At 50.4% G+C, this 20926-nt stretch overlaps 1 protein-coding gene and 1 long non-coding RNA gene across 2 annotated transcripts; one reads left to right on the plus strand and one right to left on the minus strand.

Annotated features, from left to right (window-relative positions):
- The first annotated feature begins 4339 nt into the window (after nucleotides 1-4339).
- On the plus strand, nucleotides 4340-15439 carry CD40LG (CD40 ligand). The gene is made up of 5 exons (XM_030305717.1): nucleotides 4340-4599; nucleotides 5900-6031; nucleotides 10146-10197; nucleotides 11910-11972; nucleotides 14725-15439. Exons 1-5 carry the CDS (start codon nucleotides 4444-4446, stop codon nucleotides 15099-15101), a joined length of 780 nt encoding a protein of 259 aa, XP_030161577.1. The 5' UTR covers nucleotides 4340-4443; the 3' UTR covers nucleotides 15102-15439.
- A 188-nt stretch (nucleotides 15440-15627) lies between these two features.
- On the minus strand, nucleotides 15628-17551 carry LOC116737901. Its single transcript, XR_004343229.1, has 2 exons — nucleotides 16708-17551; nucleotides 15628-16140 (listed from the first exon to the last, which is right to left on the minus strand). It is a non-coding gene; the product is annotated as an uncharacterized LOC116737901 (long non-coding RNA).
- Between the last annotated feature and the right edge of the window lie 3375 nt (nucleotides 17552-20926).

Raw genomic sequence — 20926 nt, forward strand, 5'->3', positions numbered from 1 at the left:
CAGAGATTCACTAATTCCTTGCCATGGGTCAGGAAGCAAGGGTTCTGAGCTTTGAGTTTTTAATGGTCTCTTTGCTCTAGGAGCCAATGGTAGGGAAATCAAATGAGTCGGTTATGAGGCAACATGGCACATGCAATGATAGATTAAGCACAGAAGATAGATTAAGACGGAGTAAACTTTCCACATTGTCTGCTGGGAGGGGATATTTCAGAAGGGGTGTCTCTTCCTCGACCTTAATGGATAAGGGCAGAGGGAGTCAGCATGAGCGCAGGGAACAGCTTGAGCAGGAACAGCACGTTTAGGGGGATAAACCTGGCTTGACGTGGCAGGGGACAGGTCGTGTGTTGGGCTAAGAATTGAGACGCCGTGCCCTAGGCTAGGGTTTTCCAGACATGTTCAGGGCAAAGAGTCCGTGTGAGGCCCTTTGTAGAACAAACAAAATGCTGATACATTTAACTCTTTCATATGTACTGGAAATAATTTTCCTAGCAGAAACTATGACGGTGTTCTAGGTTATCAATATAAAATCACAACCACAAGCATACGCACACCCAAGACAAACTGTTGAGGTATGATCCATTGTTTTCTGAATTTTTCCCTTGGTACTTATTCGCGGCAATGCAGTCACTAGTTAGCAGGAGAGCGGCAGTAAAACAAGGGGACAGAGATTTAAGAAAAGTTTGCATAAGAAAAACCGAAAAGTGACCCAACCTATTAACTTAATGCTCTCTGTGAATTCAGAAAAAGATGGCTATTATTTGACCTTGGTTGTAGGCACTTTTGCGCGCTCCAGAGATCTACGGATCTCTTGGAAACTAAGTTTAAGAATCACTTCTGGATGCATTAGGCGGCTGGAGAATTTTTTTAATGTGTACTTATTCTGAGAGAGAGGGAGGGAGAGAGGGAATCCCAAGCAGGCTCCACGCTGTCAACGCGGAGCCTGACGCGGGGCTTGAACCCATGAACCGGGAGATCATGACCTGAGCTGAAATCGAGAGTCGGACGCTTAACTGACTGAGCCACCCAGGCGTCCCTAGGCAGCCGAAGATTTTTAAAGGGGGCCAACACCAGGGCAAGGCCACTCTTTTTGGGAGGAGAGACGGGTGTGGGATGTCCTGACACAAAGGACAAATTGATACAGAATCAGAAATCAGAAACTAGAGCTCAAGTTTGGAAGTCGGAAAGGCAGCCAATTGTTGTAGAGGACCAGGCAGAAGAAGGACGAAAGAAAGAGGAGGCTTCCAGGATTGAAGGGCAAGCAAGCTATTCTGGAGCGAATCCCATCCATGTTGAACATGCCGGGGCACTGCCAATCTGTTTCCCTGGGTCTGGGGCAGAGTCTGAGGGAGTCAGGTCAGATTAGATGAGATGGTCAGTTACAAGATTCAGAATTAACGTTCTGCTGGCAGTACGAAGGGTGGGTGGGGCAGGGCAGGAAGGGAAGCAAGGAGATACATTAGGAGAATGCAAGTCAGTAATCTAGGAGAGAGGGGATGTGGGACTAGACTCAGATGTTGACAGGAAAAGAGTAATGGCTATCGAGAAGCTTTGGGGAAGAAGAAGCCACTGGGATTGGGGAGGAATCTGGGCAAGAGGTAGGGAAGAGTCGTGGCTGGCATCCAGGTCTCTGACCCAGGCAGTTAGGTGGGTGTAGCAGCACTCTTCCCCAAGATGGGAAGAACCTTGAGGGAGAACGGGGCTGGGCAGGAAGTGGAGTCAAGGGTAGGGGTGTGCAAATGTGAGGTGGCTTTGGGATGCCCAAGTGGAGCCGTTGAGCGGTAGCTGTACTTACAAATCTGAGACTCAAGGCCATGGTTATAGACTTGGGATTTATCACAGTGAGGGTCATAGTGAAAACCCTGAGGGTGGATGGGAATCGCCCAAGGAAAACGTGTAGAGTGAGAGGTGCGGAGGGGAGGCGCAGGGAGGAGAGGAGGGTAAGGATAGGGAATATCAAAGTTTTTTTGTTTTTTTATGTTTATTTCTGAGACAGAGAGAGACAGAGCATGAACGGGGGAGGGTCAGAGAGAGGGAGACACAGAATCTGAAACAGGCTCCAGGCTCTGAGCTGTCAGCCCAGAGCCCGACGCGGGGCTCGAACTCACAGACTGCGAGATCATGACCTGAGCCGAAGCCGGACGCCTAACCGACTGAGCCACCCAGGCGCCCCGGGAATACCAAAGTTTTAAGGGGAACAAAGAAAAAAAGGGGATCACACAAAGAAGTATTCTGAGAGGCAAGTGGGCAACGCTAGAAGGGTGACAACAGAATCGTAGGTCAACAGACTAATAGAAAGGTCACGCAAAATGCACTCTAAGAAAGGATTCGGCCCAAACGGTTGGGCTACTAGTGGTGTGGGTAGTTCCCGGGGAACGTTGGGGGTGGAAGTCAGACTGCAGGGGGCTGAAGTTGAGAAAGCGGGAAGCAAGGAGATCGGACAACTTTTTCTTAAAGGCGGTCACGTGAAATGAAGCCGGCCGTTGCCCCCATCTCTGGGGTCCCTTCGGCGTCCTGTCCCTGGGCGGTTGGCCGAGCTGATCTTGGCAGGGCCCTCGCCGTTCTGGCATTCTGTGATCTGCTTTCCACACGAAACCGGCTTTGGAGAAGTCCCCGAGCCCCTCTCTTGGCGCCCGTGATCGTTTTCCTTCAGCGGAACGGAGGTTACTTGTCTAAGAACTGAAGCCTCTGACCTGACGGATGGAAGTTTATCATGTGCATCGAAGCCACCTACTTGGCAGATGCAGTGAGGAGCTGCACAGATCTGGGCCCGGGACAGGATGCTGACGCGTGGGAGGGGAAGAGAGCAGGTGCTAACTATACAGAGAGTGTGCCTGCCGGAGCACTTTGTTACATTTCCTATTTGTCTCTCAAAACAATTTTATAGGAATCACCAAAGTGATCTCATCATGGTTTCTTGACCAGGTTGGGATGTGGGGTAGGGATTTCCACAGCTGCTTTTATTTTGAAGACAATCTGATGAGACGACGCAAAAACCATTGAGAAATGCATAATCCTACACCCCTCAATGATTCAATGTGTTGTCAAAACGTTGGGTGTTTTTGACGTTGTTGTTCTCTTGGTTTTTACTAGCGTGTAAGGAGGTAACAATTATTTCGAAAACTCACTCTCTTCGGCTAAACCATTTCCCCCAAATTCAGGGCGACTTGTTTGTCTATTGCTTAACACGTCTCAAAGATCTTTTGTGCACCTTTTTTGAAGTTTTTTTTTTTTTAACGTTTATTTATTTTTGAGACAGAGCGAGACAGAGCATGAACGGGGGAGGGGCAGAGAGAGAGGGAGACACAGAATCCGAAACAGGCTCCAGGCTCCGAGCTGTCAGCACAGAGCCCGACGCGGGGCTCGAACCCACGAGCTGTGAGATCATGACCTGAGCCGAAGTCGGACGCTTAACCGACAGAGCCACCCGGGCGCCCCTGTGCACGTTTTTATTTGATCTTCACAACAGCCTGTAGGCTAGGCAAGGCAGCTCTTTGGAGATGGGGAAACTGAGACCTGGAGAGGTCAAGTGATTTGTCTGAGGTCCATAGCGATTTGTTGGTGGAGCAAGGGCTAGATTTCAGGTCTCTTAACTGGAGCCTATTGTCTCTATTCCGAGCCATTATCTGACAGATTAGAACAGCGTAGACAAGCAATCCGGCTAAGTCAAGCCAAGATTCCCACTTTAACCTCGATCCCAGAGCTTGGGACTGATTTCTTTCAAGACCCTACTCCTCTTGGCCTTGGAGAAATTTATTTTTCTCGAATTACCTTTCCAGCTAAATTCTATTTAATAATTGTCAGCCCTCCTTTGTGCTTTATGCCATGCAGACCCGACTTGACAAGCTTCTGGGATTTCGTTGGGTTTTAAAGATGAAAGGAGTCTCGAGGAGCAATTCGCCAGTGGCCCAGCAGCCACAAAATCAATCCAAACTTTTGTTGACGTTTGTTTCTTTCCCCATACGCCAGGTTCCTGGGTGGTATTAGTAAGATTGAAATTGAAATAAGTCGGTTGCTGGTGGATGAATTTGTCACTTTCCTTGAAACTGGTGAACCCAGAAAGTTAGCGATAGGAAAAACACTGCCATTGTCTGTTAAGAAGCCTGTGACATTTCAAGGCAAGAATGAATGTATGGAAGAAGAAACTTGTTTCTTCTTTACTAACAAAAGGGAAAGCCTGGAAGGGAATGATATGGGTAGAATTAAAAAAAAAAAAGAAAAGAAAAGAAAAGAAAAACCTTTACGTAACTTTTTTTTTTTTTTTTTTTTTTTTTTTTTTTTTTTTTGCTGGGAGAGAAGACTGCGAAACACAATTTCCAGGAAGTGTGGGCTGCAACGATTGTGCGCTCTTAACTAATCCTGAGTAAGGTGGCCACTTTGACAGTGTTCTCATGCTGCTGCTGCCACCTCCTCGGTCTGAAGATCTCGTTCCAACTCTAACACAGCATGATCGAAACATATAGCCAAACTGCTCCCCGCTCCGTGGCCCCTGGACCACCCGTCAGTATGAAAATTTTTATGTATCTACTTACTGTGTTTCTCATCACCCAGATGATTGGGTCAGCACTCTTTGCTGTGTATCTTCACAGAAGACTGGACAAGGTAAGACGAACCACAAGCCCTTATTGATTACGTGTGGGGGTCCTTACCGCCGGGCGGGTCGGTTGGGGTCCGTTCTGCCCCGATGGGCAATGGTAGGAACCCAACTAGAGACATGGTCTTGTGGCATCACGTTCGGCACCTCGTCCTGGAGGACAAGGTGTCCTCTTCTGGTCTCTGGGCCAGAGCCTGGGCTCTAGAGTCAGACTGCTTGGGTTCAAACCGCGACTCGGCTCCCTATTGGCCCCGTGATCCCGGGCAAGTCATTTTCTATTTCTAGGCCTCAGTTTCCACATTCGAGAAATGGGGACGAGAGTAGTGTCCACCCCGCAGGTTAAGTGAATTTGGCCTTTGTAGCAAGCTTCGAACAGGCTTTGTCCTATGCGGACACTAGCTGTGGTTATTCGCTCAAGTTTTGCTTAAAAACTACACTTTTCTTCTGCTAGAGACAACTTTTGTTTTTTAATTGCTGACTAGAGGAGAGTGTGAATTTGATCTGAAACGTCCTAGTGCTCCAGAGCAGCGCAGGCACGGCTAAGTCCCAGAATTTGCACATGTACGGCAAACGTGGCGTTCTCTCTGTAATTCCTCCAACACTGATGGTAGCTGCAAGCCCCTCAGTCTCCCTCCGAGGGCTTTTACCTTCTTAAGCGGCTGGACTTCCAGGAACAGAACAGTGGAGCAACTTAGCAGGCGGTTTTGCATCCCGAGGGAAAAATAACCGTTAGGATTTATCCTGTCTCCGTGTGTCTATCCACTTCCCCCGCGGGGCATTGCCGGCCGGGCCAACAAAACATCGATCATATATGAAGAGGAGAAACTTGATCAATTATCTGGCTGGTCCGAAAAGTCCGGGTGTAGGAATGGTGGGCGTTCGGCCTCCGGAGGCTGCATGTTCCCAGGGATGTTTGAATGCCCTCTGTTGGGAGGCCAGCCTAGAACTAAGGCCGTGAAGGTTACCATCAGGATAAGGAGGGGCAGGGATGGTCGAGGCCATCCACTGGGTTAGTCAAGTTTTAGCTTTCACAGCTGCGAAAAGACGGGGGGGTTCTGGGTCTGTTTGTTTGTGTTTGGCCTGGTGGGCTCTTTCAGTCAAATGCACAAACTAAAATGAAGTAGGCAAACGAGCTCAGCAGAAAACTGTTTTATAGACTGGGCTCACAGTGACCGATCATTACTGGACCCATGAGGGATAGATCATTCTAGAATATGATTAGAACGGCTGTGATTTCTACCTGTCAGTGTAATCGCCATTAGCTGCATGTTCCAGAATTATGTTTCTCATGTCCCTGTCCCTTCACAGATAGAAGATGAAAGGAATCTCTATGAAGATTTTGTGTTCATGAAAACATTACAGAAATGCAACAAAGGAGAGGGGGCCTTATCCTTACTGAACTGTGAGGAAATTAAAAGCCGGTTTGAAGCCTTTCTCAAGGTAAGGAGCCCAGTTGTTCGTTAAAGTGTCATCGAAACGCTTTACTGCTTTTGCTAGGTCGGGAGACGGAAACCTGGCAATGTAAAAGTGTAGACATTTGTTTCATATACCAACATACGTAGGTGCATACATACACGTGGGTAAAGGTATCCCCCTCCCCCCCCCCCCCCCCCCAAAAAAAAAAGGAAAGGAAAAAAGAAGCCGAGATCCCATGTTAAAAGGGAAAGGAGAATGGAAGGGGCGCGTGTTCACAGGAACGTTCTTGAGAAGAACAAAAAGGCCTCTCCCGGGGACATTACGCGCTCTCACGGCCGCATTCGCACACATCACGGGCTCACACATGCAGCCGCCTCTGTGAACATGACGAAGGACACCGACTTTGTCCTCCGGTATTTTCTTGTCTTTCCATCCAAACCTCGATGCCTTCTCACCGGGGACCTGTGGCCACGTTACGGTCCTGCCTCCACCACGCTAGGTGGCTACGGTGGGTACCAGGGACTTCGCAAGGCTGATGCTGTCACACTGGAAGGAATGTTTCTCCGGTGACAGAATTTCAGGCGCCACCAAAGGGAGGTCTTTTCCTTTGCTCGTGGGGAGAGGTGTGGGGAAAGGGGGACGGACTTTCTCGGTGCCGCTCACACCAGACCCTACGTAACACCACTTGCCGGTGAAGCCAGTCCGCCCTAGGGCCGGGCAACACCTGAGACGGACAGAGGACCCAGCAGGAAATCACTGTAGTCACTGGGGCCTCTAAAGGGTACCCCAAACAAGAAGTTTTAGAATGTCATTTACAACATGGACTCCATCATCACGGACAAGGGGTCTAGAAGCTCCTTCTCCTGAGGCAGAGCATCAAAAAGTCTTTCTGCCTGTTCTGCTCTCAGAGCACTAAGTACCCTTGGCCCTCAGCTCGCTTTGGGGCCGTGAATAGGAAGCAGCTCCCCACGTTGAAGGCAGTTTTGTGCCAATCGGGGGGGGGGGGCGGTATCTAGATAAGCCAACAGGAGTTGGTTCTCACGTATAAATGATGTATAGTTTAGGGACTCCTGGGTGGCTCAGTGGGTGAAGCATCCGACTCTTGATTTCAGCTCAGGTCACCATCTCACGGTTCGTGAGTTCGAGCCCCGCATCGGGCTCTGTGCTGACAGCGTGGAGCCTGCTTGGGGTTCTCTCTCTCTCTCTCTCTCTCTCTCTCTCTCCCTCTCTCTCTGCTCCTCCCCTGCTCGCACTCACCCTCTGTGTCTCAAAATAAATAAACATAAATAAATACATACATACATACATACATACATGCTCTGCAATTCAACCCGGGAGTAAAGGGCTTACGATGCAACCTGAGCTTACGCCTGTCCTGCACTGTCCCTGAGGTGGAATTTAATCCAATAGCGAAGACTCCGAAGCCTGTGAAGGTGTCACCTACAGGAATCAGAACGCAGCCCAAATCTGCTGCCGGCTTTTGCGTTCTTTACGCCAACCTAGGGTTTAGATGGAGACTCCTCTTTCTCTGTTAGGCTTGGAAACGACTTGAGTTTCTCATGACTTGAGTTTCTCTGGTTCTTCAAGGATTCTCGCCAGAACCACGGGGCATTGGGAGGTGTTGTAAAATTAAAGCCACTTTCAGAACAACAGTCAGTCATCCAACTGGCCTACTTAGTGCGCTCGGCCGTGTGACCTTGGGCAAGTGACTTCACCTCCCTGGGCCTGTTTTCTCGTCTGTAAGTGAGAGGGCTGAGATTATCTGCTCTGCCGTGCTGTAATTATACGATCAGCCTTGCGTTCCCTCCAGGGCAGTGCGAGTGGCTGTTGGGTTTTCTCCTCCCTCTTTCTTACTGAGAGTTTTACAGTTCCACTGCCCATTGCTAACGGCTCTATTTTAGGTCAGATGTGTAAAACTTCCCAAGCCAGCCTCCCAGGATAGGAGGGAGGAGGACAGCCGGCTTGGCCCCTCCAGCTGCTTGCCTAAAAATAGTGACAGCTCCAAAGTCTCACATGCCAGAAAGGCAGACCTTCTCAACATGCCACCCAGGGCTCCTCGCGTGTGACAGAGGAAGCCCTGTGTACCTATGATACGCGCAGTGGTTAGACAACGAGTCCTTTTCCAAGACCGACCCCCTTTCCAATATCCGTTCTCCCAAATTTCTCATTCTAAACAATATTTTGGAATCTTAAAAAAAAATCCAACAGGCCAACCGCATAGTAACCCCAAACTGGATTTTAATATTCTTAGTGAGCGTTAACAGGCTTTCTTTCTGGGGTTCACGGTCTGACTGGTCCAGGGCAACCTAAGGTTTGATTTTGGGGGCTCCAAATCATAGGACTTGAAGGGGTCCTAGAGATCACCGGATCCAAGGGTGCCTGGGTGGCTCAGTCGGTGTCTGTCTCTTGACCTCAGCTCAGGTCTTGATCTCAGGGTCGTGAGTTCAAGCTTTGCACTGGGCTCCACGCTGAGCATAAAACCTACTTTTAAAAAAAAAAAAAGAAAGAAAGAAATCACCAGATGCAATTATCAACCCAGGACTTCAGTTTTCTCCCCAGTAGTCCCTACCCAGCGGTCACCAAACTCTGGACACCTCTAGTAACAGGCAACTCATTATCTCCTGAGGCAGGCAACACCTACCTGTCACTTGGACAGGATGGGATTCAGGGTTTATGCTAGGGTAAGTGGAGGCAGCATGTTGAATAGTGTAATTTCACACTAAAACATACTACCCACCCACCCCGCTAGACTGGTCGGTTCCAGGGTCGTCTGCCCACTGAGGCCTGAGACGTCTTTGAGGTGTCAAAGCATTTCCTCTTCAAGGTAAAGGTCCGCCTGTCCATCCCTGCCACATAGACCTCCCACTAAGAGAGAAATAACCAGTCCCAGATTTTCTGAAAGTCAACTTTAAGAAGTCTTTCAGTCGAGGTGGGGAGTGAAGCAAGGGGGAAAAAGGCTCTGGGGAGTGCGGCTGAGGGAAAGTTCACAGAAAGGCAAGGCTGGGCACATAAAAGACAAACTTTGCTGACTTCACGTTTTCACGTAGCCTAAAAGTATCTCACCCTCGATCATCACACTCCATTTTTGAAAAGACACTAAATACTCATTTGTTTACTTGCTGTCTCACAAACATTTTCCTGTCACCGCACTTTCTCAGCGCCACAGTCTAGCTCAAGTGGAAAGTTAAAGCCCTGCGGGCCCCTGTGAGCATTTCGAGGCTCAGATTCCCCGCTAGGGCTCTGTGGCTTACACCCTCACATCTGGCAACCGAGCTGAGCCTACAACGAGACCCCCAACAGTACCGCCACGGATTCCTTCTGGGGAAGAACGGAAAAGGAAGGGCCCTATAGAAAATGGAGTCCGGTGATGGGACTTTGATGATCAGATGTGAAAATACTACCGTGTTCCTCCCTTGTATTTAGAGTCCAGAGTGATGGCGTGAGCTCAGTCGGCCTCTGAATGTGATCTCTTGGTTTCCACCCCCAGACCCCTTGGGTGACCTCATGCCAGCCAGTTAAGCCCTCCGGGCCTTGTATCCAGGATCTTCAAAATGGCAGCCGTAGCCATTATTACCTTCCTGCTTGCGTTGAGGGCTGTCCCTGTTAACTTCTTTGAGTACCTCCAGCTTTCCCCAGTTGCTAAGTGAAAAGAAACCCCTTAAGAAGTGTTGCATTTGCCTTTGAACGCTGGCATCACTGGGAGATTATCTGTGTCTCCCATCTGCTGATTACTCTAGATAAATACAGGCCACGCAAGGCGACCAGCAACCAGAGAATCCCCTCATCCCCTTGACCGGGATAAAAAAAAAAAAATGTCTGAGGGTCTTTTCATCGTCTGGAATTTCTTCCCAAGGTCGAACTTACTCTTACCATTTCCTGAGAGATTTCAGACCAATTTTATTCCAATAGACACACACCGTGCTTCGTGTTTAATATCATTCTATATACTAGTTCCCAGGGTAGAAACGTCTCCCCATTCAGCATTACTTGTCAATACCTGTCAGAGGCAGGGAGGCTGGGGTCATGCTCACCAGGAACAGGCGATAAAGCAATGACAGACGCCCAATGAATGATACCTCTAAAACCCCCACGCCCGATTTCCTGTCAAAATGACCTTTTGCAATGATTCTTATTTTAGGAGATAATGCTAAACAAAGAAACGAAGAAAGAAAATGTTGCGATGCAAAAAGGTAGGTTGCTCTCTACTCATTTTTATGAATACTTAAAAACTAAAAGGAAGCTTTGGGCTGATGACACTGAACAGCCCGGTTGATGAATGAGGGAACTTTTAGCCCTAGAAATAAAACAGGAATACGATGGCCAAATTGACACCTTCTCTAATGCCTGCGATTTGGGAAGGCTTTGTTTATACGTGTCTATGGGGAAGTCATCATTTGGGAGCAGGGGCGTTCACCGCTCAGCGACAACAGGTTTTCATGGGGGACCGTGGCCAGTGGAGCATCTGGGATCGAGGAACGATACCGTGTGACAACGTTCTACTCTTCTGAGATGTCAGAACATCTCAAACATCTCAGGGGCGGAAAGGGTCTCGACTGGAAGGGTTCTCAAATGTAGCACCACCCACACGATACGCATCTCCTTCACAACGGCACTGACCATCTGTCCTCTGGTCCAACATGCCTAGGCACCTTCTGTCTCATTAATCATCTGGGTCCATTTTTAAGTGGCTCTAATAATGATAATAAGATTGCTATACCACTCGAGAGAAATCTTTTCTCCTCTGGAGTTCAAAGTCGTTCCTGTAATCTCCTACTCACTGGACCCAGTTCTGCTCTTGGGGGCCGTACTGAGCAAAGCAGAATTCTTCTTATGCAGCAACTGTCCAGATGTTGAAAACAGCAGTCGTGGCCCTTGAGCCTTGTCTTCTCCAGGCTGAACGCCCCCAGTGTCTTCCACTGTTCCTCCTATGATGCTTTCTAGGGCCTTTCCTCTCCCGCCCACCTCCTTTTCTGGACACTCGAAACGGGTCATCTGATTTCCACGAAGGTTTTTGTCCTCAGAATGAAATTTGAGGAACCAGTTCACATGGATGCTGTCTAGCGCTCTGCAGGGAAAGGATCAACTTGACGAAACTGCTTATCTAGGTCATGCAATTTGATTCAATATTTATAGGGCACCTGCAAGGTGTCTGACATCAGGCCCATTACTGGGGGGGGGGGGAGAAACTTCCTCATAGTCTCTGCACTCAGGAGATCAACACATCTGATTAAAAAGCAAGCTTTTTGGGGCGCCTGGGTGGCGCAGTCAGTTAAGCGTCCGACTTCAGCCAGGTCACGATCTCGCGGTCCGTGAGTTCGAGCCCCGCGTCAGGCTCTGGGCTGATGGCTCGGAGCCTGGAGCCTGTTTCCGATTCTGTGTCTCCCTCTCTCTCTGCCCCTCCCCCGTTCATGCTCTGTCTCTCTCTGTCCCAAAAATAAATAAAAACGTTGAAAAATAAATAAATAAATAAATAAAAAGCAAGCTTTCTACACGAGAAACAACTCGAGATAGGCACAATAGTTTGGCCTGTTGCCTGACCACATCAGACACGGCCTGGGCGCCCAGTGAGATCCCCAGCGGATGGGAGCTGTTTCCAAAAGCAAAGCTTCCAAATACGTTTCATGGAGACCAGGAGTTTAGCCGGAGTCCACGTAGGTAGAGAGGAGTCGGGTATCGAAGAGCCATGAGGGGAGCAGCCTCGGTGCCAAGCGCCGGTTCAGGCGTTCAGATTCTCAAAACCAACCTGTCCCTGTGGCAGGGACTTCAGACCACTTTACCTTTCCTTTTGCGTAACCGGTTTAAGCCCGGCCTCTCTTACGTGGCTGAGAACTAGACCCAATGGCTCTGCGGGCAGTTTCGCATTGCTCTTGGCCTGACAGTTGGCTCTTGGTTTCAATTTCAGGCGACCAGGATCCTCGAGTTGCAGCACATGTCATAAGTGAGGCCAGCAGTAGCACAGCGTCTGGTAAGTCCAAAGCACCTGAGTCGGGCACCCGGGCGGGAGGGCGGGGATGCTGAAGCGACACGGCCTACTGGGCAGGTTCCTCTCTTCCTCTGGGGCCCAGTCTATCAACCCACCCATACACCTCTCGTCCGCCCTCCTTTGTCTTCAAAGTGAGCTCCGACGGACAGATGGGCCTTGAAGGGACAAAAGGAGGTGGGAAGCAGTCCCGATGTCCTCATTATGTTCTTGTTCAATGGCCGATTCCAAATGATGAATTGCTGGGTGGAGGGACCATTATTCTGACAACATAGAAGAGATGGCAGGGAGTGAGTGACCTCCCGACTGGGAGCATCCCTCATGCTAACCCCTCTTCACTGTTCGTAAATGGGCCTCCGGAGGTATTTCCCGCCATCTGTCAGTCCCTGTATGATTAACCCCAGGCTCACTGGGGCCAACCCCGGGGAAATTAAAGGTAAAATCATTCTGCAAAGATCGATCGTTGCCAGGACGTTAGCTTTTCCGATGAAGTAACAACAGACGACACGCCGTAATCTTTGCAACTCTGAATGATTTTATTTCCATATGTGTTCTGCCATCATCCTGGCTCTGAGATCTTTTTCAACCAAACGTGTGCCTTGAGATAGCCAGTGCCAGAGAGTGCGTTGCATCTGACAAATGGGTGGAAATGTGCACACGAGCGTGAAACCGCCTCGGGAAAACATGTAGCACAGTGCTCCAGAACGGAGTTCAACACAGCATGTGTGTGTGTGTGTGTGTGTGTGTGAGAGAGAGAGAGAGAGAGAGACACACACACACACACACACACCCACAATGAGAAAGAGACAGAGATAGAAATAGAAGACAGAGAGAGAGGAGAGGAGACACCACCTCATATCTGAGGCAGCTTGGGCGTCTCAGTGGGTGTAACCCATAAATGATTGTCGGAGATCATGATATGGAAGGAAGAGCACCGGATAGGAAGTTTTTGAACCCTGAGATTCCAGGACCGTGACTACCACTTGCTAGATGAGCTCGGGCCAGTGCCTTCACCGCTGTTTCCTGCCTCGTTGACTCACGGGGTGGCTCTCAGCGTCACATCAGCCAATGTGGAAGAAGGCTACACTGTCATGTGCTCTCCAAATGTAAGGTGTCGTTCCTGAGCTTACTTTTCTGTACTTTAGATGGTGGAAGAGCCGCGTAAAGCCCTTCGTTCCCACCCCTTGTTCCTACAACATTTAATAATTCTGCCAAGTAGCCATTCTCAGAAAATACACTTATGGGAAAACATCACAAGTCGACGGGCATGTCCGGGGTGGCTGTTCGCCTGACACTGGCACATCCAGATCGCATGACAGCAACAGAGCCACCACCTAGAAGAGTAGCTTCCCACTGGTCTTTGTCCACCTGTACCTAGACCCTGGCCCTTGGATATATTCCACGGTGCTCAGATTCTGCCCAAAGACCCATGATCGATATTGGTCCTAGTGTATTTCCCCATCTGCATCCCAGGAGGCCCACAGGCGATCAGATGCCAAGACAGTAACATCCCTCACCCCACCCCAGTCTCAAAGCCGTCACTCCTGCCCGCTCATGCTGCCACAAACTTGACCTGGATCCCACAGCAAGGACAAAGATTAGGTAAAAGGGCTTAGGAAAATAATGTTGGTGGACTAAAAGATAGAGAACCCGCGCCCTTGTTTTGTCAAACGGTCCCAAAGTGAAAACCCCGTAATGAAGCGTCCTTTCTGGAGTGGTCTGGAGGGCCAAGAAATGTCAGACATTTCAGGACGCCTTTCCTGTTACCGAAGGATGAGTCTTGACAGGTTGAATCTGACACCCCGATAGACCACCAAATAGGAAATTAAAAAAAAAAAAAAAAAGAGCTCAAGGAAGCAAATGATCGATACTTTCACTTCTCCCCAACCCCCACAGCCGGCAGTCTAGCTCTCTGTGGGAGCTGAGATTTGAAATCGGGCGCACACACTACTTTGAACCCACTCAACATCTCAGCCGAGAAAATGGCACACTGTTGGTGGGTACTCAGGTTTCGCCACAAGAACACAGGTACTTTCAAGTTGGTGACGCCCCACTACAATGGAAGATCAAAACACACAGTGAAATGACAGGTTTATTTTCATACTTCCTTGCCTAATTTTAGTCCTTGCTGTGGGAGGCAGGTCGGGCTTGCGACAGCACGATCGGGGAGGAAGAAATGGGGTCTCTCCCCTTGTGGGCTAAGGCTGAGCTACGTGGAACGGGCAGCTCTCGGACTTTGTGAAATCCCAGGAGAGCAAGATGCCAGTGTTCCTGTTAGCAAGGGCTTTGTCTGACCGGGTTAGCGTGCGTGACTTATGACGTGGAATTTTGAAATCACTCACACCTTAAAGTTCACGGGCAAATCGGCTTCCAAAGCTCTAAAGGAAGAAGGAAACTCACCGCGTTCAGTGGCTGTACTTAATCCTCAGAACAAGTTTCTGAAAGACGCTGTGCTACCAGCCCCGTGTTACAGAGGAGGAACTAAAAAGCTCAGAGAGGTTAAGTGACCTGTGCGGGCTTGCACGACGCCCGGATTGGAACCCAGCTCCGTCGGAAGCCGCTGCCGAGTTGTCAGTAGCTGCTCCGTGGACGGAGGTCCGGAAGGGTCCTCAGGAGCCCCTCTCCCCCCAAACTCTCATTCGTAGAGGCAGCCAGGTCCCACATTAGACTCTGTGTTGTGTTAGAATGCGAACCACGTACGCGTCATCTCACCATGAATCTCCCCTCTCCATTGCAGTTCTCCAGTGGGCCCCCAAAGGCTACTACACCATAAGCAGCAACTTGGTAACCCTCGAGAATGGGAAGCAGCTGGCCGTTAAAAGACAAGGACTCTATTATATCTACGCCCAAGTCACCTTCTGTTCCAATCGGGAAGCTTCGAGTCAAGCTCCGTTTATAGCCAGCCTCTGCCTGCATTCCCCGAGTGGATCCGAGAGAGTCTTACTCAGAGCTGCGAATGCCCGCAGTTCCTCCAAACCCTGTGGGCAGCAATCCATTCACTTGGGAGGAGTCTTCGAACTGCATCCAGGTGCTTCGGTGTTCGTGAACGTGACTGATCCGAGCCAAGTGAGCCACGGGACGGGCTTCACGTCTTTTGGCTTGCTCAAACTCTGAACACTGGCACCTCGCAGGCCGCGGCTGAGCTCACGCTGGTGGTCTTCTAGTACAGCAGAGCAGTTAAGCCCACCCCCTGTTGAACTGCCTATTTATAACCCTAGGATCCTCCTCGCGGAGAACTATTTATTATACACCCCCAGGCCTGTAGGGCTGCGACTCGCGAACCGCGGGGCCAAGCAGCCCAAGCAGGCCCCGGTCCGTCAGAGTCTATAGTCTGAAGCGACAAGCCCCCCCACCCCCCACCCGAGGCAGACGTCCGGAGAGCCCCACGAAAAGACGAGACCATTATGCACAGATTGAGTTCAGAGTAAACGGCAGAAAATTCGTCAAGTTTAGTTTTGTGTCTTTGCGTGCAGTGTCTTTCCGTGGGTGATGTCTTTGATTGCCGAAGACGTTGGTTCCGGGTTCCTGCGGCCCCTACGATGGAGGGGGCAGGCTCTAGAAAGTCTGCTGCAGCGGAGAACTGAAAAACCCTGCCCCCCCCCGCCTCCCCCCCGCCCCACACTCATTCTCTCCCTCCTCCGCCCCCCTCATCCGCACACAGTCAGGCTGTTACTACTCGGTTCTCTTATTTCAACCCTGTCCCGTCTCCACCACTGTAGGTGGGAGGAAGAGAGCAGAGGCAGCCGCTCTCAGCCTGCCCACTCCTCCTCCCGAAATGACTGTATTTAAAGGAAATCTCTCGTATCTACCTGCAGGCTCCATTGTTTCCAGAGTGAACTTGTGATTATCTTGTTATTTATTTTTTGAATAATAAAGAGCCCTTAACATTACTGCTGTGATCCAGCCCCTCGAGCCCGCGGCCGCCGGGTTGGGGGCGGGGGTGGTGGGTGGGGGGTGGGGGGATCTTTCCGAGGGGGTCTCTTTCCGACCTTGGTGATGTTTTCGCAAACTCGGTTCTCAAGCTCGGTTGCACCACAAGGTATCTTGGTGACAGCACAGTCCCCGGAGGTCTGCGATAGCCTTTGATGAATGATGTGAAGCCCGTTCAGGGAAAAGCGATCGGGGTCTTTATCTCCAGCCTGCTCTGGAAAGGCTGCAGGAGATTAAAAAGAGACTTTGTTTTTCCCTTGATCAATCACAATTTAGCGAGGCTGGAGGTGGGGGGGGGGGTGCTTAGATGAGAAGCAGTTGCCTTACCTTTTTATTTTTAATTTTTTTTTCTAATGTTTATTTATTCTTGAGAGAGAGAGAGAGAGCATGAGCAGGGGAGGGGCAGAGCGAGAGAGAGGCGCAGAATCTGAAGCAGGCTCCGGGCTCCGAGCTGTCAGCACAGAGCCTGATGCGGGGCTCGAACTCACAAGCCGTGAGATCATGACCCGGGCTGAGGTCAGACGTTTAACCCACTGAGCCACCCAGGCGCGCCTGCTTTACCTTTTTAATAGCTGCCTAGGTGGTTCTACCTTAGGCGAGAGGGCCTGGAGCTGGGAAACTGGCCCTCCATCCTTCCACCGAGGCCGACAGGGCCATTCTTTGTCCCTTGAGATAGAGGGATTTTTCACATAAGAGACCCAGAGTGGCTGTACTTGCTCGGCTGCGCACTTCCACAAGAGAACTTTGGTGTGAACAGAGGTGACATGTGTTGACTCGGGGACCCACGTACCGATACGTCCACAGTGCCGTCTTGTCCTCCGGAGCGGAATATCTTGCTTCCGCGTTGTCCTCCGCATGGGACGCTTGAAGGAGGTGGGGCAGCGGCCATGACAGCAAGGAGACGTTGCTCGTGAGGTTCTTATAGATGTCAGGCTCCCGTAGGAAGGCCAGGACCCCAGGTCCAGCTGAAAAGAGGGCTTGGCCTGGTCCAGAGAAAAGAGACCATACACCGGGCCGTGACTCTCCCTGCCTCGCGGTAGCTCAGTGCCACTTTGTGCACAGTCACAGTTGCCTGGCGGGGTCATGGGGGCGGGGGAGGGCGAGAGGCATCACCCCTTTGGTAGGCTTCCTCCAAAGGGAACCTACGTCCAGCCTGGACGAAACGTTTAGTCTTCGTATCCTCACCTCCCGGGTTTAAACATCGCCCCTGCACGTCACCCCGCCTTCTTCTTCTTTGGGAATGGTATCTCCCCATTATCTTGGCCTCTGGCGACCGAGTTGCTGACCACATCTGTTACCAGAAGGAATGCTCTAGATACAAAGACTACATTTTCTAGTCTATTTCTCCTGCTCTCATACCTCCTACTGCTCCCTAAAGGACACCTCCCGTAGCTCCGGCCCAGAACCTTCTTTCCCCTGAGCGTCAGCCTCACCAAGCCAACTGCCTTCACCCCTCAGAGTACTTCCTCATGAGGACACCCTGTCCTTTCCAAGAACTCCAGGTCCCACCCGTTACCCTCTTCTCTTCCCGTCCCACATGCTCGCAGCAGGCCACCTCCCCCGCTTTGCCAGCTCATGGGTTCGAGCGCCACCTTCATGCCTGCAGTCCTGACCTGCCCCCCTGGAGTCTGTCCCCAACTGCCTGCATCTCCAAATGGTGGGCCCAGGCCCCCCAGCCCAATGGGTCCAAAGGGAACTGTTGACCCCTCCCCCAACACAACGAGACACGTGCTCCCCAAGCCAGAAACCTGGCTCGACTCCTTCCCACTGTGCTCACTCCACGTCCACACCGGCATGAACACAATCAGCTCTCTTTCTGGAACAGTTCCTACGTTAATCTACTTCTTTCTATCTCGGCTGCCACTATCCTAAGTCCGCGTCACTGTCACCTCGCTTCCTGAATGCCACACCAGGCTCCCAGCCTCCCCACCTCCAGTCTTGCTCCCTGTCATTTGACCTCCACACACAGCCAAGGTGACTTCTTGTGTGTTTTTTTTTGTTTTTAATGTTTATTTACTTTTGAGACAGACCGAGACAGAAGGCGAGTGGGTTAGGGGCAGAGAGAGAGAGGGAGACACGGAATCCGAAGCGGGCTCCGGGCTCTGAGCCGTCAGCACGGAGCCCGACGCGGGGCTCGAACTCACGAGCCGTGACATCGTGACCTGAGCCGAAGTCGGCCGCTCAGCCGACTGAGCCACCCAGGCGCCCCCAAGGTGAATTCTTAAACACAAGTCTGATTTCTCCACTCCCCTGCCTCAGCGTCTCCTGCCAATACGCCTCTCGGCGGCGTCTTAAGTTCCAACCCTCGGTACCGCATGTGGTTTACTCTGCTTGGAACACCCCTCCCCCTCCCCCTCCCCCACCGCGCCCACAGCTCTTAGCCAAGTGGAAGACGTCCCTACTCTTCTGTGAGCTTTTTGAGGACCAAGACTGTGTCCTATTCACCTGTTCATGGTGACTTCGGTGTCTACCGCAGGGCCTGACATAGAATTGGCTCTTTATTTATCGCATGAAGGAAAAATGAATAAATGCAGCTGCTTATCACTCGGTGAAGTAGCTCATGAAATAATTCTGGGGGTTGGGTAAAGCAAAAAAAAAAAATTTGCAATACTGTAAAAATAGTTTATGTCGACAACATTTCTATGATAAAAACGTACTCGGGGAGTAGAGAATGAGAATTATAGTGTAGATAAAAATAAATAATCTATTTCTATGGGGCGCCTGGGGGGCTCAGTCGGTTAAGCGACCGACTTTGGCTCAGATCATAATCTCACGGTCCATGAGATCGAGCCCCGCGTCGGGCTCCGTGCTCACCGCTCAGAGCCTGGAGCCTGTTTCCGATTCTGTGTCTCCCTCTCTCTCTGACCCTCCCCCGTTCATGCTCTGTCTCTCTCTGCCCCGAAAATAAATAAATGTTAAAAAAAATTAAAAATAAATAAAAATAAAAAAATAAAGAATCTGTTTTTATTATATAGTTCATGGTAGGTCGCAAAACGGTACATGCAGTTGTTCCAAACTTGAACATTTTCAAAGTTGTTCTACTAAATGAGGAGGACCTGAGGACATTTCTGGTCTACCTATAACGTTCTGATTGTAAATTATCTAACTTCATTCCATTTTTTTTTTTAATTTTTTTTTCAACGTTTATTTATTTTGGGGACAGAGAGAGACAGAGCATGAACGGGGGAGGGGCAGAGAGAGAGGGAGACACAGAATCGGAAACAGGCTCCAGGCTCTGAGCCATCAGCCCAGAGCCCGACGCGGGGCTCGAACTCCCGGACCGCGAGATCGTGACCTGGCTGAAGTCGGACGCTTAACCGACTGCGCCACCCAGGCGCCCCTCCATTTTTTTTTTTTAACAAACATGTTACTTTTACATTCCCTCTAAGGGTTGGGGGAGGGAAGGCTTGAAATGACCAATGCTTTTTATTTCCAAAGAAAGAGAAAATGAGCCTAGTATGAAATATTCACGATCTCTGTTACCTGGTAGGAAGCAAATGTCTACAAAATGCAGTGTGCTCCTCGTACGGGGAAATCGCACTTAAACGAAGGCAACAGAAACGCGGAACATGAAACTAAGTACAATTTTTTTCTCTGTGAAACCTCCAGTTAAAAAAGAAAAAATTGGAGGGGAGCCTGAGTAGCGCAGACTCTTGATTTTTGGCTCGGGTCATGACCCCAGGGTTGTGGGATCGAGCCCCACATCGGGCTCCATGCGGAGCGTAGCACCTGCTTGGGATTCTCTGTCTCCCTCTTCCCCTCTCCCTGACTCTCTCTCTCACACACACACACACACTCTCTTTCTCTCTCTCTCTCTCTCTCAAATTAAAAAAAAAAATGTTTTAAAGCAGAAATACTCACTGCAATGTAATGATTGTGTCTGGAGTCAGATACAGTTTTAATCGAGGCTCTGCTATTTCACTAACTTTATAACCAGGGCAAATCACTTCTCCTCCTGTGGGCCTCAGTGTCCACGTCTGGAAAGTGGGGATGATAATACCTGCTTGACAGGGTTGGTGAGGATTTAATGAGGTCGTTCCCCGAGAGCGCCCAGCAGAACCTGGAGTCCAGAACGGACCGTCATAGGCAGCAGCGCTCAGGTGGGTTTCCACGCGGCCCCCAGAACACCTGCCTGCACCCAGCGGTGCAAGTGCACAGGAAGGCATCTTAAAATGGTTGAGATGTAGGAGACCAAGGAAAATAGGCCTTGCCCAGGCAGTAGACCAAAGACCACACCCACATTGAGGGTATTTAGGAAGGTTTCTTTTTTCTTTTAATTTTTTTTGTTAATGTTTTTATTTATTTTTGAGACAGAGAAAGACAGAGCATGAGCAGGGGAGGGGCAGAGAGAGAGGGAGACCCAGAATCGGAAGCAGGCTCCGGGCTCCGAGCGGTCAGCACAGAGCCCGACGCGGGGCTCGAACTCACGGACTGCGAGATCACGACCTGAGCCGAAGTCGGACACTCTCAACCGACGGAGCCACCCGGGCGCCCCTAGGAAGGTTTCTTTTTAAAAAGACTGTAATCTGGGGCGCCCGGGTGGCTCTGTTGGCTGAGCACCTGACTTCGGCTCAGGTCACGATCTGCTTGTGAGTTCGAGTCCCGCCTCGGGCTCGCTGCTGTCAGCGCGATCCTCTGCCTCCCTGTCTCTCTCCCCTTGCCCCGCTCACACACACTCTCTCTCAAAAAATGAATAAAAAAGCCTGCGACCCTTGATTTCCAATCTAAAGGACATCAGCACGCAAATGTACCCCCTCCAGACCACACTCCTCTGAGTAACCCCAGCAGGCGATTCGGCAACTCTCAAGAACGCCAGTGAAATGCGCAGGGAACTTCCCACGGCCCGCTCCTGGAGCTCCTCTGAATTCTCCTGCACGCTTTCCTGTGGACTTGAGCCCCACTTGAGTCCAATAATCCGTCACAAACCCTACTCCTCTCTCCTGCACCTCTCTGCTGTGCATGTCTCGAACGCGCAGCCTTTAACTCAGATTTGATGCCCATTTCTGGTT

Source organism: Lynx canadensis, chromosome X, assembly GCF_007474595.2.
Source record: "Lynx canadensis isolate LIC74 chromosome X, mLynCan4.pri.v2, whole genome shotgun sequence".
NCBI classification, from domain to species: Eukaryota; Metazoa; Chordata; class Mammalia; order Carnivora; family Felidae; genus Lynx; species Lynx canadensis.

Bases quoted from the DNA above. Each gene is read 5' to 3' on its own strand.
- CD40LG (XM_030305717.1), top strand. From the start codon at position 4,444: ATGATCGAAACATATAGCCAAACTGCTCCCCGCTCCGTGGCCCCTGGA. The intron at 6,032-10,145 runs GTAAGGAGCCCA...TTCTTATTTTAG, and splicing joins GGTTTGAAGCCTTTCTCAAG to GAGATAATGCTAAACAAAGA. The intron at 10,198-11,909 runs GTAGGTTGCTCT...TTTCAATTTCAG, and splicing joins AAATGTTGCGATGCAAAAAG to GCGACCAGGATCCTCGAGTT.